Raw genomic sequence first — 19,346 nt, forward strand, 5'->3', positions numbered from 1 at the left:
ATGAAAATTGAAGGTTAATATAGGATAATGTAAAATAATATTAACAATAGTGTTTAGGGACAATGTCTGTAAAATGACAAAGGTATGCACGTCAGGGACCAACTACCTAGATAAAAGACAAAATCACAGACAAAAAACACATGCAGCACCCCAAAGCATAGATGTGTGATCTAATCAACCGGTCTCTAATTCTTGATGATCTTGCAAAACAAAACAAAAAAAAACACATGTATATTATTTACCATATACCTTCGTATACCAAATGAATGTATTCATTCTCTCTCTCTTTTGTTATTCTGAGACAGAGTTTCGCTCTTGTTGCCCAAGCTAGAGTGCAATGGCACGATCTCGGCTCATAACAACCTCTGCCTCCGAGGTTCAAGAGATTCTCCTGCTTCAGCCTCCCAAGTAGATGGGATTATAGGTGTGCACTACCATGCCCGGCTTTTTCTTTTTTCTTTTTTTTTTTTTTTTCCAGACGGAGTCTTGCTCTGTCTCGAGGCTGGAGTGCAGTGGCCCAATCTCGGCTCACTGCAACCTCTGACTCTAGGGTTCAAGCGATTCTCTTGCCTCAGTCTCCCGAGTAGCTGAGACTACAGCCATGCCACCATGCCCAGCTAATTTTTGTATTTTTAGTAGAGACGGGGTTTCACCATGTTGGCCAGGATGGTCTCGATCTCTTGACCGTGTGACCCAGCTGCCTCGGCCTCCCAAAGTGCTGGGATTACAGGCCTGAGCCACTGTGCCCAGCATTTTTTTTTTTTTTTAAATACAGGGTCTCACTCTGTTGCCCCGGCTGGAGTGTAGCAGCAAAATCGTAGTTAACTGCAGCTTTTAACTCCTGGGCTTAAGAAGAGGTTAAGAGATCCTCTTGCCTCAGCCTTCTGAGTAGCTAAGACTACAGGTAAGTACCACCAGGCCTGGCTAATTTTAAAATTTTTTTGGTAGAGACAGTGTCTCACTATATTGCTTAAGGTGGTCTCAAACTTCTTGCCTCAAGTGATCCTCCTGCCTTGGCCCCCCAAAGTGCTGGGATTACAGGCATGAGCCACCGTGTCTGGCTCCCAATAGTAATTTCAAATATATAACTGTATTTGCTAATTAAACCAATTTTTTTTCATGTTATAATATTCAGACTTAGGAGTACTGCTTTCTCACAGCCATGAAGCTATAAACATCTCTTACATACATCACCAAACCTATACATATGTGGTTTGGATATTAGAACATCACTTCTTAACTGGGCTTTCCTAGGATTAGAATTAGATTAAAAGTGGTTACTCTCATTAGAAGTTAGAAATTTTAAGTGTGAACTCTGTTGCCTAAAGCAGTATTAAATTAAAGCTGTAGGGCCCTGCTTACTTTTCAAAGTACAGCTTCTTTAAATTCTAGACACATTTGGATTTGATATGATTTTTATAGCTAGTTGACAAGAATTTATTGTGTACTAAGCACGAGACCAGCATCACACTGACAACCTATAATTTGTTAATGTTATTAAATTTAAAATACTAAGATATTACAAATTATAGTAACTTACTACATAACATCAAGTACTTTATTTTCCTGAATTATATAAACATAGTCTGAAATAGTACATTTAAAAGAAAAAGTTCTTAACCATCAATGATAGAAATAAAATATTCTAAAAAATTAGGGCTGAGAATGGAAATTATGTGCGTGCTTAATCATGACTTCCTCAGGTTTGGTTATCAGGTTGCCATCAATAATCTGAATACCACCAGGAGCTACAGAAAGAGGAGAAACCATGAATTCTACACAGTCCTTCATAACCTCCCCTAGGGCTAATGAGCATGGACTGTCTAGTGTGTCTGTATTTTTTTTGAGACTGAGTTTCGCTCTTGTCCAGGCTGGAGTGCAATGGCATGATCTCAGCTCACTGCAACCTCCACCTTCTGGGTTCAAGCAATTCTCCTGCCTCAGCCTCCCAAGTAGCTGGGATTATAGGCGCCCACCATCATGCCCAGCAAATTTTTTGTAGTAGAGATGGGGTTTCACCATGTTGGCCAGGCTGGTCTCAAACTCCTGACCTCAGGTATCAACCTGCCTCGGCCTCCCCAAGTGGTGGGATTACAGGCATGTGCGACTGCGCCCAGCCTGTCTAGTGTGTTTCTTACCCAAGTCTCAACTCTTCCGACTTCGTGATCGCCCATGATCCACAATTAACTCTCCATTGCCCAAGAAAGAGTGAGGTTTGAGAGGTCACATGCAAATCTTTCGTGTGTGTGTGTGTGTGTGTGTGTGTGTGTGTGTGTGTTCTGAGATGGAGTCTCGCTCTGTCGCCCAGGCTGGAGTACAGCGGCACAATCTCGGACCACTGCAACCTCCACCTCCCGGGTTCAACCAATTCTCCTGCCTCAGCCTCCCGAGTAGCTGGGATTACAGGCGCCCACCACCACGCCTGGCCCAAACTCATCTTTCTTTTGTATTTCCTATTTCAGAATGGTCAGAAATCACTTGAGAAAAGACCTAGTAATGAAAGATGTTCTATGATTTGACTGATGGTTGCCATTTTTGATCTGAGAACAAATGCCAGGTATTGACTCAAATTGTATCTGAAAAGGAAAAATCACTCTGTTTTGCCAATTTAACGCTGAAGAGGTTATCTATCTTTCATAAATTATGGCCTTGCTACATAACAGATACTTTCTTCCATTCAAAACTATCAGACAACTTCAGGTATTAATCAAGTTTGTAAACTGAGTGTTCATAGTAAACAAGTTTATCCTAAGCTTACAAAACTTTAAAACGAAAAGATAAAAGATGTTTTTTCTAAACAGACAACTTAACTTAGAATACATTTAGAAACATAAAGTTCCACGTCAAGTGATGTTTATATGAAGATTCCTGAGATAGGGCAAGATTTTTAATGTGTGTAGCCCTTTCATGTATAAATACCTTTAGTAGAATATTTTATTATTATTTTTTAAATTTATTTTTTGTTACTACCAGCTGAGCAGTTTGGGAGAGTAGAATATTTTTAAATAGTGTATTATCCCTAAAAAGTCAGCATAGTTCCCAAATATTCTCTATTTCAGTATTTCATTGTCTATTAAACACATAAAATCCAGGATAAACTCCATGTCTGAAGGCAGTCACTCAAATGAAGGGAAATATGACAATCAGTTGAAGAACTTCATCAATGTAGGTCAGTCTCCCTGTCCAGTGCCGATTAAATTAACCCACAAGAAAATGTGAGAGAACCATGCTCAGGAGGATCCCTTTTGAATACTGTTTCAAAAGACCAGGACAGTAGATGGTGCTATTTGATCACAAAAACCTTAAAGTGACTAAGCTGGTTGCATCAGACTTCAATAATCCCTGTTTCTGACAGTGATTATATGGAAATTTCTTGGCATAACCAGCCATTTCTCATACTCACTGCTCTGTGAAATTCGCAGTGCTGTTTTCTGGGCTCCAATAGGTGTGACAGGGCTGTTTTCAGCTGTGAGTTGCATGAGGTCATTGATGATGGCTTGCTTGTCAACTGATCCAGCAGGGGCGCCTGGCCTCGTGTCTGGGAAAAGCTGTGGTAATTGACTATTCTGCAAATCATCCAAAATCTCCTCCAAGTTGTCCAGCTCACTGCCAGGCTGTAGTTGACAAACAGAAGAGTTTATCCAGTCTAAGAGTAGACACCACAAGCCCATTTGCAATCATTGACCTAACTGCCATAAGACACCACAGCCAAATAAAATAGGTAGATTCCTGCATACCACAGGCCTAACAGATAATTGACCATCTTTTAAAAAATTAAGTTAACAAAGGACAAGTAATTTAATCTCTTGGTCCTCAATTTCCTCATCTATAAAAAGAGATGGCTGAATTAGAAAGAAAGCTCTCTTCCAGCATTGTGATTCATTGGCAATTTATAAATTATCCTTTATTTTATGCTTAGCATTCAATTAATTATGAGAATGTATATTTCCAATTAATTATGAATAGACTATCACTTACGGTCCAGGTCTAGGTTTTATCGTCAAAACTCCCTAAGAAATAACAACAACAACAAAAAACTGGCATATAATGTAATCCAAATTTGCACCCTATCAGTATTTAACAGTCATTTCCCTTCAGGATTTTTTTTTTTTTTTTTTTTAATCTTTAAAAGAACACAGGGGTGGGGAGAGAGAAGCAAAATAAGCTTGAAGTAACCATGAACTAAGCCTTTTCAATTTGAGTAGTCCTTTTTTTCTGCTTGGACTTTCAATTTTGAATGACAATGACTTTCCCAGTCTTTTGCTAGCTTAGGTGACAAAGGTAGGGAAGCAGGATAAAAACTGGTTGCCCCCCAAACATAGCACTATTAACCTAATTATACGGGAGCTATAAAAATGTTTTCTTTCTTTTTTTTTTCTGAGAAAGGGTCTTGCTCTGTCACCCAGACTGGCATGCAGTAGCGCAAACACTCATCCCTGTAGTCTTGATCTCCTGGGCTCAAGTGATCCTGCCACCTCAGCCTCCTTAGTAGCTGGGACCACAGGAATGCACCACCACCACGTCTGGCTAATTTTTTGATTTTTTTTTTTTTTTTTTTTTTTTTTTAGAGATGGGGGTCTCATTTTGTTGCCCAGGCTGGTCTCTCAGCTCAAGCAATCCTCCTGCCTCAGCTTCCCAAAGTGCTGGGATTACAGGAGAGAGCCACTGTGCCTGTCTACAGAAGCCATAAAAAATGTTTTTAAGTTTTCTCTTCCATTAAAAAAAAAAAAAAATTCAGGCACTAACATAAGCTAAATATCACTACTATTTCACACTTAGCACTTTTCTGCTAGGAAGCTAAACTGGAATTTATTCTAGATTTTACAGATATTCTTTTAAATATAACCTATCTATGTGCCAGATATTTAAAATCAGATAGTGCATGCTAGGATTCCTTTCTAGTGCAGAAAGTAGTACGAACGATTTTCTTGATGTGTAAGTGGAAAACATAAGTTAGTTTCCTCAGTCATTGGACTTTAAATCCTTGACCACAACTATTCCTTTCATCTACACTGGCAAATCAAATGAAATACATGGCGTACGTCTAATAATGAGTTACACTTAAAGCAGGATGGCTTACATTTTTATCCTACATACAATTCCTCCCCATGCAGAGGTTAGATATGCTAAGATTTTTGCAACTTACAGCAAATGTAACATCCATATGAGATGTTTTTTGATTGGAAATATTTCTCAAGTTAGGAAGAATAGAATGAAGTGAGATTTTATTTGATTCTTCTCAGAGACAACTAGCTTAGCAATAATTAGGAGATCCATTTTCCTAACGCATTGTTAGAGCAATTACAAGACCATTTTTAGCTAGTTTAGCCACTCAATTGTAACAAAAGAGGGAGGTATCTAATACAGGAGAGTTAGTTATGAATTAAGAGCTGGGTTCCAAAGTTAGCATCCTAAAGTACGGACAGTCACAGACAGGTCAAATGATCCTTAAAGCTCTGTAGGAAGGCACCGCACTGACTATCTCCTCCAACGGCAACAGTCTTTCCTCCAGAGTGGCAGCAAATTACTATTTCTCTGGCTGAGTCCTAAGTGAAGTAGTTTATGTAGGGGCCATACTGCATTTAAAAAGCCCATAGGTACATGTTCACACTATTAAAGCCACAAGGGAACCAAAACCCAGCAAAGTCATGTCACCCACCTCATGATCACTCCACTACGGCATGTATTCATTGAGTTCAATGGTGGGCAAAACTGCTCATACTACTGAAATAACCATTTAATAACCATCTGCTCTTCCAGGAACATAAAACTGACTTTATGTACTTCAAATACATATGTAAAGTTGACTCTACTGTAATCTTCTTTATCATGTTTTGCTGAATGCATAAGGTATAAACTGTTATTCTCAGTATAAACATAGATTGCCCTCCAAGGACAGCGCCTAGAACTAAGTAATGGGCACTGAGTCAACACGATGAATTCTTTTAATCATATTAACACATACTTTAAAAAATCTTCCCCAAATCAGTAATTTTTTTCATAGGAATTCCTATAATTTCCATTACTTTTTCAGAAAAATGTTTCATAAAAATGTGTGGTAAATTTCCTTATACTTGTCATGAAGATAGATCAGAAAAAGGCTCTAATAAACGGAGGTTATATCTGTTCTATGAAAACCAGTTTCCCTACTACAACGTTGTCCTGTGTTGAGCATTTTTAAAAGGTAGAAGCTCCATGTGTGGGGGTGAGGGAGGTGGGCTATAATAAGTGATAAGTTGCCTCTTGAGAAAGCTCTGCAGATTACTTTTAAGAGAAATATCCAAAATAAATAGGTCCATGTAAACAATAAAAGTAAAGTATGTTATTTCTCAATGGATACATTTATATTTGCTTCCAATCCCAGACATATGTAAAAGGAACTTTTGACAATATATATTAAGAACAGTCTAGACTCACACTTTTCCTTTTTTTTTTTTTTTTTGGAGACAAGGTCTCACTCTGTCACCCAGGCTGGAGTGCAGTGGTGTAATCTAGGCTCACTGCAACCTCTGCCTCCCAGGTTCAAGCAATTCTCCTGCCTCAGCCTCCCCAACAGCTGGAACTACAGGTGTGCACAAACACACCTGGCTCATTTTCGTATTTTTAGTAGAAACGGGGTTTCACCATGTTGGCTAGGCTGGTCTTGAACTCCCAACCTCAGATGATCTGCCTGCCTTGGCTTCCCAAAGTGTTGGGATTACAGGTGTGAGCCATCGCGCCGGCCTAAATACATTTTTCTTAAGAAAGCCATTCAGGATCTTCTTAGTATCAAAAGGAAGTAGTTCTATGAAGGCTTATAACTATGAACACTATTTGAATTCATTCAAGCTTAGCATCTGAAAAATGCATTATGAAGTTTTCCCAACTAGAGATAATATTGCTTTGCCTGTGTTTATTCCTTGTCAATTTATGGAGTACACATTTAACATTAATTGTCATAAGTTCACTTTACGTGTTCTTCTTCAAGGAGATAAAGTTCAGAATATCTATACCCCTCAGGTTAACAATAACATTTGATGACTACAGAATTTTTTTCTGTATTCATGTAAGTTTTGGAAGGAATAAATTTGATTACATTAAGTTTCTGTTAAAGAATTTCCTCCCCTCAATTTTTGTAGGCTTTAATTCTCATCAAAAGTTCTTCTAGTCTCTATCCACTTTGTTAGGCACAATTTCTTTACAAGACAAAAAGATCAATGCCTTCCTTTAAAATGCTTTGCCAAGATACTTCAAAGTTTTGCTTAGGCATCTATTTGAATGCTCAAATTAGCCACATCAATTTGAGTTGTTAGTTTAAACTATTTCAGGCAGAAAATGAGTCAGAAAGATTTTTATAAAAGTTCTACAAAATGAAAATCAGACTTGATTTCTTTAATTTTTCATTTTTCTGGTTTTAGGATTTTTTCATGTCAAATCAACTTGTTCTCTGCAGGAAATATAAAAAGCACAAGCATTTAAACAACATCGGTATTCTAATAAATTACAAGGCATCTTTTCAAAATATTTTAAATAAAAAGTACAATTTTACCATATTTGCCTAACACAAAGTTGTTAAGAAATGGTAGTACAATTCTACCACATCTGGAGAGAAATTTTCAGGACACTATCAGTTTAAAATATGGTTTGCCTTTCTAATGGAGTCAAATACCAAGAAGAAATTCTTTCTAGATTAATTCCAAACCCTTATCATACGTGTCTCAGCAGCATTAGAAAGGACCCAGTAGTATCGTTTGGTTAAGTATCAACCATGTTCCACTGTGTAAATAAGCATGTAACTTAAAAGTCTGTAAACATATTGGAAATTTTTCTGTTACTGTTTCCTGTTGGTTAGGAAATGCTGTAGAAACAAATGTTTAACCACTCTGCCTGGTAAAAAATGCTATTTTGGGTATAATAGCACCATCGAAGTACTTCCTGTCCTTAATAAGTTAGTAATAGGTTAAACACACACTCAGTCAATGGCTCTTTTCTGAATCCAAATAACAAGACAGTTAACTGCGCAATTCAGACTCACTAATAGTTTATCTCACTAAATAACTTATTGTATTCCCTTGAAATGAAAGAAAAGTCTTCAATAAGTTTGTACAGCAATCAATAGGAGATACAATTAACCTGTATTTGGAAATAGTGAAGGTGAGCAAGAGGTGAAAGAATCATTGTTTTTTTCTTAAAGTAAGTCATTCTAACTTTGATCTAAATATAGGTAATGCACACTTCCTGTGGTAACTTTTCAAGCTGCAATGTTTTTGATGTTAAAATTGCTCTAAAGCAGTACTTCTGGTGGAGTTTTACATGAGAGTAAAGGGAGGGCGAGACCAGAGACTGGATTTCGTTAAGAAAAATATACTTACTATATGTGCCTCTGTGTGTGTGCACATGCATGTGTGCCTGTGTACACTGCTTTTTGATTCACCCAAAAAAACAGATCTGTGCTGATTATACTCTGGACTTTATGTTTCCTAGGTGAGACAATTTTTATCAGAAAAACATTTCTCCTAAATAAATAACCTGAAACTGCAAGTGACTCAAGGACTTTTTTAAAAACTCCTCTTTTGTCAGTTTGTCTGAAGTTAGTGCAATCACATAAATAAATACAGAAATACCAAAGAGTGGCCCCTTTCCTTGACCCTCTAAGTCCCTAGGGCCTCAGATCAGGCCTGGGATAGAAATAAATTGTTTACACAGGGAAGGCCTGGCCACATTAGACACTAAGCTAAGGGAGACCATCTTGCCCTCCAGCATATGTCAAGAGACCGGAGTGCCACTGTCTGTGCCTGCCACTCTGGACTGCCACTAGCTGTGTAGATTCTAATCTAGTACACCTCAAAAGATTAAAACACTTACAGGTGTTAATACGGTTTTACATTTCACTTTATTCAAGACATTGCTATTAATTTTCTGCTGAGACACCAGTTTCCCCATTTAATGATTTTACAGTGTTATGGAATAGCTGCTAATAGAACCTTGCACTAACATCTAAGTTTAAGGATTAATCACTCAAGGTGTTTATGTAATTTGGCTCTGCTTCCCTTGTGAAGGACATGAAGGTTTGAAAAATTGTATCTGACCTTTAGGAATGGTAGCAGCTGTCGAGACATCAAAGTGAAAGAAATAAGGAAGCCAAGCGCTTAGAAGCCTAGATGGAGCCCAGCTAGAAGAGCAAGTGTGGCCTTAGCTTCCCTGAGGATGGCTCTCAACCCCAGACCTGCCTCTGGGTTAGCTCTACCGACTCAGCAGAGCTCCAGGGTACAGCAAGGGGTGTGCTTTTCCTCTCTCCGTCCACTGAAGACACTGACACATGAAATATCCTCTTGCAAAACAAATTTCAAGGACAAACCTTGAGCCATTTGAAGTAGGAAGGCCCTCTTGGCTTCTTCACTTCTTAACCAATCATGACCCAAGAACAGATAAGAAGTGTAGGGCATATTCAGGGACTAGAGAAAAGTGATGGCTAGGGTGAAGTCTTGGATCATTGATTCCCCAGGAAACGTCTCATGCCAAGTCACTGTGGCTGTTAATAACCCATGTTTTCTTTAAATGGGTTTTTATTTTTTGAGACAGGGTCTCAATCTATTGCCTAGGCTGGAGTGCAGTGGTGCAATCATAGCTCACTACAGCATCCAACTCCTGGGCTCAAGCAGCCTCAGCCTCCTGAGTAGCTGAGACTACAGGTGCATGCCACCACACCAAGCTAATTTTTTATGTTTTCTAGAGATGGGGTTTCATCATGCTGCCCAGGCTGGTCTTGAACTCCTGTCCTCAAGCAGTCCTCCACCTTGGCCTCCCAAAGTGTTGGGATTAGAAGCATGAGCCACTTCACTCAGTCTGTTGTTTTTTTAATAAACAAAAATAGCTTACTTTTTCCCTGTGATGTCATTATCTCCTTAGAGGATTATCAACAATGATTTGGGGTAGAAGGTTGAGGAGATGTTGGTCAAAGGATACAAATTTCAGTTAGCCAGGAAGAGTAAGTTCAAGAGATCTATTGTACAACACTGTGGCTACAGTTAGTAACAATGTATTATATGCCTGAAAATCACTAATAGATTTTAAGTGTTTGTACCCCAAAAAGTATGTGAGGTAATATATTTGTTAATTAGCTTGATCTAGCCATTCTAGGATATGTATTTCAAAACAACATGTTGTATACCATACATATATACAATTTTAATTTGTCAAGTATAAGTAAGAATTATTTTGAATATCACTTAAGGTATCCTGGATTTTTTTCAGGGAACTTATTTTTCAGACAAGAAGAGCACATAATGTAGCCTATTATTCTAGTTTTGAATTTACATACCATGGCTCAGATGTACTAATATCAGTTCAACCTTTCTTTCTCCTTTCTACTATCCCTTTCCCTCTTAAATATTTTTTATACCAGTGGTCTAAGAAATTCTTTTGCATTAATCAGAAGTTTAGTTAAGAATACAGAGAGGTAGAACGACCTTCATTGGGTTTCAAAACCAGTTAAACTCTGATCTTAAAAAGAGAGAAAGGTAAATAAGAAATAATTCAATTACGTCTGTTCTGACAAAGCCCAGTTTCAAGGAAGTGATTATCTCCAATTCAGGCAGCTTCTGTAACAGAGGTCAGCAAACTACTACCAGCCTGTGGGCTAAATCTTGTTTTTGTATGAGCTAAGAATGAATTTACATTTTTTAATGGTTAAAAACATTTTACATATTTTGTGACACATGATAATTCCATGAAATTCAAATTTCAGTGTCTATAAGCAATGTTTTATCGGAGCAAAGTCACATTCAAGTTTGTTTACACAGTGTCTGTGGCTGCTTTTGCACTACAATGGTGGATTTGAATGGCTGTGACAGACACTATATGGCCTGCAAAGCCTAAAATACTTACATTTGGTCCTCACAAAAAAAGGCCTGCCCACCTATGTTCTATAACAATGTCACTCTTTGCTAGCAGAGTATTTGAAACACACAGCTTCAGCGAGAGTTTCAAGATAAGAACAACAAAGGAGAAAGCTTACTTTTATCCAATCACCTGAGACTTCAAAATGCCCCTATGGAGAAAATCCTTGATGGATACAGATTAGTACACCTGCGAGAAGACGTGATAAAACTTACCTGGTCACCAGGCTCAAAGCTCATCTCCTCCTTCTCAGTTTTCATTGCTATTAATTTTGTGTTACTGGCAGGATCTGTCTTACTGTCCAGTCGCTCAAGTTTGGGGGTTATTTCTGGTAAACCAATATCTTTAGTATCATCTTTATCTAGCAAATAGCGAAGTAGTGCATTCTCTTTCTTCTTGGGGCTCACCGGCTCTTGTTTAATAGTCACTTCTGATCCAGGAGCTGTGCTGCTGGACTCCTGGCTCAGGTCTTTGCCTGTGGCTTCTGCTGTTAACTTGGCCAAGTCCACAGGGGAACTGCTGTCCTGCAAGAGTCTGTGCAAAATTTTATGCTTCTCCTTGAGCGAGGTTCCATGTGTAGACCCGGAACCAGGCAAACTACCTGTGGAGTCTTTGTTTGTATCCGACAAAGAGCTGGCTAAGGGCGAAGGCTCCATCTGATCAGATTTGGTGGTCAGCAGCTGCAGGAGTTTGGTCTGCCCTTTGCTGTCATGCAGTCTGCTCTGCCCGTCAGCTCTCTCACTGCTCACGGCCGGGGGCAGGTTGGGGTCATTTGTTTCCTTTTGCTCTCCAGGATGGCAGCTGCTCTCTGCTTGTCCAGTTGTACCTTCAGAGGGCTCCCCATATAGTCCAAAACAGTCTTTTGAGTCCAAGCTTCCCATCTTGCTGAGTGGGGGAGGATTCATATTAACTGGGGAGTTTTGCAAATTGCCCATTTTTAGGTCTGGTGAAGCCAACGATGACCCTAATGAGACCCCGTGCCCCTCGCTGAGGGCCTGAAGTGCATTGAGGGAGCTGTTGGTATAACTATGGCTATTTCCTGTGCTGCTGCAAACTCCCACAGGGGAATGCAAGCTTCCTGCAGGGGAAAACTGACTGGGTGGGATTCGAGGGCTGCCAGCCACTCCAGGGCTCATGCGATGCCTTGGTGAAAGCATGGAGGTGGGCTGTCCTGGATTCATGCCAGGGCTGCTTTGTGAGGGGCTGTTCATTTTGAGTGCATAGTTACTACCCTGAGGAGTGGTTGCTTGCATGCCTGACACATGGTTCATTCCCCCAGAACCACCAAACCTGCCCATGGGCATGCCCATTTGTTCCTTTGGGCCATTTATGGGAAAATTTATATTGCTACTGAGGGTCATGTCCTGACCTGGGTTCCCACTGCACAGGGCCTGATGGGCAGGGCTGTTAGAGCTAATTGGATTCAGTGGCTTCCCCATCGTTTGTCCAGTCAGATCCGGATTCATCACACACACATTCTGCTCTCTGTATAATGAGAAAAGAAAGAAATGTAAGATAACAGGAAAAATACTTAGCAAGTTGTTATTAATTTTTAAAAATGAGATGGCCTCTTCACCTTAAAAGAACAGGCTACATTTTAAGGATAGATAATACTTTGTTGAAATCATCTGCAATTATTGACAAGACTGAACATGTACAGTGTTGGACCAAGAGGGATGCTTTTCAGGCAACTCATTAAGATGTCTGGTTTTACAGAGGGGGTGTGTTTAAATTTGACTACTACTGTATTTAAATTGCATTTACTAGACAAGACATTAACAGGGTTCCAATTACATAATACATCTTTCTCATGAGTAGTTGAGAGCTTGTACTGTCTTAAAGAAATGAGTAGAGCTGTCTTCAGTTTTTTTTTTCCAGAGATTATAATTCCTAACAATAGACACATCTGTAAGCCCAGAGCTCCGATATTTACTACTTGGCTCAAGATAAACACGCTTAGGGGAAAACAACTTGCCCCTAACTGTTAAGAGAAACTCTGCCAGTTCTAGAACTAATAGCTACTAAAACTGTTTAGAATTAGATCACCTTGTTTAACAGATTTCCACTCACCTCTTCACCCCACATCCCTCCAAGTCAGAGCAAGACCTCAGAGCCAACAGCATGGGAAGGGAAGTTCAGAGTGACTTTAGTTTGGGATCTTATTCTTCTACTTCTGGATAACTCCATTCCATCTCCTTACTAATGACTAAAAGCAGGCTTTCTGAGCAAGATGATTTTGCAAGTTCTGTGAGCTTTAATTTACAGCCTTGGCAGTCACTTTTGAGTTACCAAATGTGTTCACAAATACAAATAAAACAGGTTTCACAAATTGTCAAACATCAGCTTTTGGTTAGGTGGGTGAAATTTGCCACATCTGTAATCACTTTCAAATTGTTTCCGTTTGAGGTTAGATTTATTAACAGTTGGCAAACAGAGTTGCCTGATTTTTTTACTCCTAAATAGATAGTGAATTGAGAAATGTGATAAAATGGAACTCCTCAGCCAGAGCAACGTTATATATTTACTGATAGGACCTCATGAAGTTTTCCACAGCATAAGCATAAATATTTAGATAACTAATGAAATTTAATCATTTTCCTAAATATGTGCTCTAAGACAATATGGTTTGACATTTATTTAAAAATCAACATTCAATTTCTTTATCTTCACTTTTTTATGAAAATGTTTATTACCCTTCAATTTAAGGTCTAATGTTGAGAAGTTAATTTGAACCTGAGAACAAAAATCTAAAATATTATTTGTAAATATATACATAGAAAGTTCTAGATTTAGGCTGGGTGTGGTAGCCCACACCTGTAATCCCAGCAATTTGGGAGGCCAAGTTGGAAGGATCACTCAAGGCTGGCACAAGCCTGTAATCACAGCTACTCAGGAGACTGAGGCACAAGAATTGCCTGAACCCAAGAGGCAGAGGTTGCAGTGAGCTGAGATCACGCCACTGCACTCCAGTCTGGGAGACAGAGCAAGACTCTGCCTCAAAAAAAAAAAAAAAAAAAAAAAGAAGTTGTACATTTAAACACACAGGAGCAGAAATCATACTAGTGACATCAATATTCCTGCCCTGCATTTGTTGCTACTGGGAGCTGATCAATAAATTTCCCTTTTTCAATGTAATGGGCAATCATGTCTAAGCAAACTTAGTGCTAGCCTTGTGTTCTTCCAGCTGGGTTTTACAATTCACTAGTGTTAAGGCTAAAATTCAAAGTAGAGTCCTACTTTGCCAGTACAGTTGTTCTTTGGTTATATGGGGGACTGGTCCTAGCCTCCACCCTGCCCCCACGCCGCAGATACTAAAATCCATGGATGCTCAAGTCCCTGATATAAAATAGCATAATTTTTGCATATAACCCACACACATCCTCCTATATACTTTAAATCATTTCTAGAAATAATTTCTTATAATACCTGATACAGTGTAAATATAGTTATAATACAAATAATACAGTTTAACATTATATATATATATATATATATATATATATATATTTTTTTTTTTTTTTCCCCCCAAATATTTTCCATCTGTGGTTGGTTGACTCCTGGGATGCAGAAGCCATGGATACAGAGGGCCAATTATATTATGAATTGTCTTTTAGCCAACAGCTAATAACAATTTAATTTTATATTTTACATTACTGGAATTGATAAGAAGAAATGTCTAACAAATCCTCAAAGCTCTAAAATGATTTGCTGCTTTTGTAATATCTCCTCTTAACTTGGAAATGGAAAATGACTTCTTAGAACTAGGATTACCTGTGAAGCATATGTAAAGATATTACAAGTTGAGGTTCATTAGTAGTCTGAGAACGGATGAGTTTGCTCTTCGTTTGTGCAGCAACAAGAGTGCCATCAGACAAGGAAAAACGATAGATTTGACTGAATGCCAATCCTTGTCTCAGTACTGCAGGCAAGCAAGGGGACAGAAGGCAAGTTTAGAAAAAAAAATTGAGGGGTCGGGGAGGACAAGACATAATAAGAGTAATCAACTTCATTAAGTTTCATAATAGTTTCCCACCAGCATATTAAAGAGTTATAAGTAATACTTTATGAGATTAAAACATAACATTTTAAATGCACATTTACTTTTCACTCAAAATACCAATAACCTCAATTATCTGTTTTTCTTATGAAAAGGAGTAAGAGCCTGGACCCTCAAACTGTGTTCTTAAAATCTTTATTATTACGACAAAACAGTGTAAACCATTTAACAGCTCAAACAAGCTTTACAATGATTTGCTTAAAATGGTAGAAAACAACACAATGTTTTCTCTTATGTATACAATAAGGGTATCTCTTACGTATACAATATGAATTTAATTTCCCTGTAAAACTAATACAAATATGAAAATAAAATTTATGACATTTAATATATTCTCTGAATATTCATCTAGAAGTTACGTACTGTTCAATCCATCATCTCACACACTACTCTCCCCCAGTGCTGTTTCTCACTGTGTAAGAAGTATTATTTACGTGGTTAGGACAACAGGAGGTAAAAGATAAACAATCAGAAGAATCTATTCAGAGAAAAAAAGGCTAAACAAAACTGAAACAATAAAAGTGCAAATCTTAGTGACACTGGAATCGGTTTAACTTTTAGATAAGGGGGCAAGTGTTTCCATTTTCAAGACAATAACAAAATATAACACAAATCAACTAGGTTAATATAATTTTTCTTAAAATAATTGAGATTTATCTTTTAAAGCTACTATGTTTTATAACTGTCTTATACCACCTATTAAAAAAGAACATTTCAATTCAGTTTAAAAAAAAGATATAGAATTTAGTTCCTCTTAAACCATTTTAACAAGGCTACTATGTTGCTACCACATAATCCTCAGCACAAATTTTGTGGGTTGAATAGTTACCCCTAAAGCAACCATGTGTATTCACCATGCCACAAAACTGCCACAAGTGAGAGAGAGAGAGAGAGAGAGAGAGAGAGAGAGAGAGAGAGAGAGAGGCTGACATATAATGTGGATTCTAATTTCTTGGTAAAATTTCACTTTAAGCAATTTGTCTAATGACTGCTCTCTGCAGTTTCAGTTAGATACTACATTTATGTTTCACTTTCTGCCATCAATTGTTGCACAATGTTAGTCTGAAGTGGCAGTACTGAAAATGAATTACTGAACACGTGAGTATCTTGCTTTGCACAGTGTCTAAAAGATGACATAAATGTAATTTTTTATAGTAAGACTTATACTTCCAATGGCTTATAATTTCAGAATTTTACCTGACCTTGGCTGTGATCCCTAAAGATTTTCATTTCCTCTTGGTCTACATCCAACACCTCTGAAAAGTAGTATCTGTGAGCACGCACCTGAACACATTTAAGAAGTGCCTCCATTTTAAACAATGCTTTGCAGTAGATTTCTGTTCAATGTAACTGATCATCCCTGATCCTACCTATTTCAAAAGTTTGAAATGTCTATACGGGTTTCCTTCCAGTGGGTCCCATCTGTTTAAATCTAGTGCAGTGCCTGGTCCATCTGTGTAAATCCTTTTGTAAGGAATCAGGTTGTCAAAGAATTAAACTCAGGACCCAAGGATGCTGAACATGTTTGCTTATGCCAGTTTCTTAGTTTTTGTTATTACTATTCTTCCTATTTTAAACCAGATGTAATGAAATAGTAGGTTAAATATTGATTTCTGTCAATGTAGCATCATTATTTCCTTGTATTCTTTCAAACTTAAAGAAAAATGCTGGAAGACACAAGTTGTTGGATTATGCACTTATTTCTAAAAAATAGGATGAATAGGATGAAAAGAATGAATAAGATGAGGGGAAAAAAGGGCATGGGAGAGACAGGTCATTTATTAAGATTTTTGCTTTTTTATAAGTGATCTAAAAAGCATAAAGTTTAAACACACCAACACTATTGGTAAAGTGCCAGATGCACGTTAGGTGGATGATGACAAACTCAAACTCCATTTTCAATAACTAGTTACAAATTTTTTCTGCAAGGATGCAGACAACTGTTGAAGCTGAGTTACAAGCTGCACTGCACTGCACGAGTCCCTCACGTGCAGCATGGCCCAGCTGATAGTGCATGTGGAGCCCTGGCCAACCACACTGCTGGGACACAGAGAGAAGGACAGTCTCCCTCCCCAAATTAGCACATACTAAAGCAAAAAAAGTTTTTTTTTTTTTTTTTTTGGTTCCTACCTCTTTAACAGAAAACAACAATGCACTTGAGAAAAAGTGATTCTTTGGGAAGACTTTCAGAAGCAGCATGACAGTGACCAAAATGAGCTCAGATGGATGTCTTGCACTGACATTGAATGCTAGAGAGTCAGTCATTTCACTTGCCTCAACCTCCTCGTCCCCTTGTCCAGAGTGAGAGACGTGTTGTCCACATCACAGGCTTGCTGTGAGGGCCAGTGAGAGGAGGCAAAAGGGATAGTGCCACACAGAGACCAGGTGCTCAATAAGGGCTGCTGTTATTACTGAAGTCTTGGGCTCAGTTCCAGCTGTTCTATTGCTTAAGTCTGTGAGCTGAGACAAGTCGTGTCAACTTTTGGGCCCTCTAGAAACACCTGGATAGTCTTTGTTGGTTACCACCCTGAAGAAGGGCTTGGGGTCCCACTGTTACCTCCACCAGGGGTTCACTCACTCTCCAAAATTCCACTTACTCTTATATTCAGATTCTAACTGAATCATTAATATTTCTTTTAATTAGATGGTACTTATAATCTTGTCATACATCTAGAAGCCCCTGGATCAAAGAAAATGACCTCTTTCTTCCTCCTTTTGCCTGCCTCTGTGACACTATCATCTCCTGTTCTACTTTCGTCACTCTTCTGTCCTACAGGTTCTCCTGTTAGATTTTTCCTTCAGATGGCAAGATTGGGGCCAGATGAGACAGCTCACGAGAACAGTCACCAGCTCTGCTCCCAAGGTGAACTCCAGGAATCATTGAGAGAAAGCTCCCACAGGAAGCAATAATTTAAGAAAAATCATTTTGAGATGCTTACCTTCATGATGATGCCTCTTAGCATAGGACACAGATTCTCCTTCATGCTGCGCATGGAACTTCTGAATGCACCTTCTTACCAGGTCCTCCCAGCCTGGTTTCATGGCTGCTCTCATGGTGCTGGTATCCAGAGAAGTGATCTTGCCTATTAAGTAACAGCAGGCATTATACCTACGTGTTGATCTTTCTTTATGGAAATAAATTTTTTTTTTTTTGAGACAGAGTCTCACTCTACCATCCAGGCTGGAGCGCAGTGGTGCAATCTCAGCCCACTGCAACCTCTACCTCCTGGGTTCAAACGAATCTTGTGCGTCAGATGCCCAAGTAGCTGGGATTACAGGCGTGTACCACCACATTTGGCTAATTTTTGTATTTTTAATACAGATGAGGTTTTGCCATGTTGGCCAGGCTGGCTTCGAACTCCTGACCTCGTGATCCTCCTGCCTCAGCCTCCCAAAGAGTTGGGGTTTCAGGTGTGAGCCACCGTGCCCAGCCAGAAACAATTAAATTTTAACAAGATTTAAATGTATTTATTTAAATTAGGTTAACATAAGTACATGGACCAAAAGGGTATACAGTGAGAGCCAGTGGCTCTCTCTCCGGTCCTCCAACTCCTTGACATTTCTACTGCAGCAGCAATTGCTAATACTGGCATCCTTACAGTCTTCTAAATACAGTCCTTGCATTCCCAAATATATAAGTATTCTAAAATGATTCCTTTGGTCTTCTTTGGAGAGGAAATTTACCTTGGAGATCCTGGCGAGTAGTAAAACTTTCTGATGAGGGAAGAACTGGTCTTTCCTTCATGGGAACTCTTCTTGCCACGCAAATCAAGCAGGACTGCAAATCTTAAACCACACATGTTTACACTTATCATACTGGGCTTTTCTAGTGATTCAAACAAACCCAAGTGTATTTATGACAGCACAGCCTGTCATTAAAAAAGCAGTAAGGGAGACAGTGATGAAACACTATGTACCTGAGCTTCTTACTGGTTTTATTCTCTTCATGAAAGTGGTAGGTGGGTAAGGGAGACGGAGGGTGGCTGTGTAAGGAGAGCTGGGGAGCAAAGGATAAACTGCCGAGGCCCCACGATACATGTGATGGAAATACATCGACTACACTAAAGTGTTAATAATCTGAAACCCTCTCTCCAGCAGTAGAAAAAAAAATGAAATCCTTTCTTTTTAAATGGCTGATAGAAAACCAGGTTAAATTGTAATGAAGTACAAAAATGATGAAACTAAAATCTGATACTCTTGTTTTGTCAAGGGTTTGCTTCTTGAGTTTTAGGGTTCAGGAAAACTAGGTACACCTTATGCCAAACTAAGTAAATACTACAATGGCAATATGCAATTTAAAGCAAAGAATATAAACTGGGTCTAGACGCAGATTCAGAGAATGACTCCCACAATACCTAGAAAATGCAGCGTGCACCAGAACAGCTGCATTATAGTTCAGAATCTTGGCTGT

The 19,346-nt window shown here is 38.7% G+C and overlaps 1 protein-coding gene across 38 annotated transcripts in view; it reads right to left on the reverse strand.

Annotated features, from left to right (window-relative positions):
- Positions 1-19,346, reverse strand: part of NCOA2 (nuclear receptor coactivator 2) — a 295,898-nt gene that overhangs the window by 35,981 nt on the left and 240,571 nt on the right. For all 38 annotated transcript variants that reach the window (XR_010141181.1, XR_010141195.1, XR_010141177.1 and 35 more), the window contains 5 exons: positions 18,620-18,721; positions 17,875-18,018; positions 14,650-14,797; positions 11,094-12,363; positions 3,404-3,614 (listed from right to left, as the gene is read on the reverse strand). Coding sequence is in view for 17 of the 38 variants with exons in the window: in XM_054561747.2 (XP_054417722.1) it covers positions 3,404-3,614; positions 11,094-12,363; positions 14,650-14,797; positions 17,875-18,018; positions 18,620-18,721 (1,875 nt within the window). In the remaining 21 variants the exon portion in view is untranslated. The remainder of the gene's footprint in view (positions 1-3,403; positions 3,615-11,093; positions 12,364-14,649; positions 14,798-17,874; positions 18,019-18,619; positions 18,722-19,346) is intronic.

Source organism: Pongo abelii, chromosome 7 (genome assembly GCF_028885655.2).
Source record: "Pongo abelii isolate AG06213 chromosome 7, NHGRI_mPonAbe1-v2.0_pri, whole genome shotgun sequence".
Classification (NCBI taxonomy): Eukaryota; Metazoa; Chordata; class Mammalia; order Primates; family Hominidae; genus Pongo; species Pongo abelii.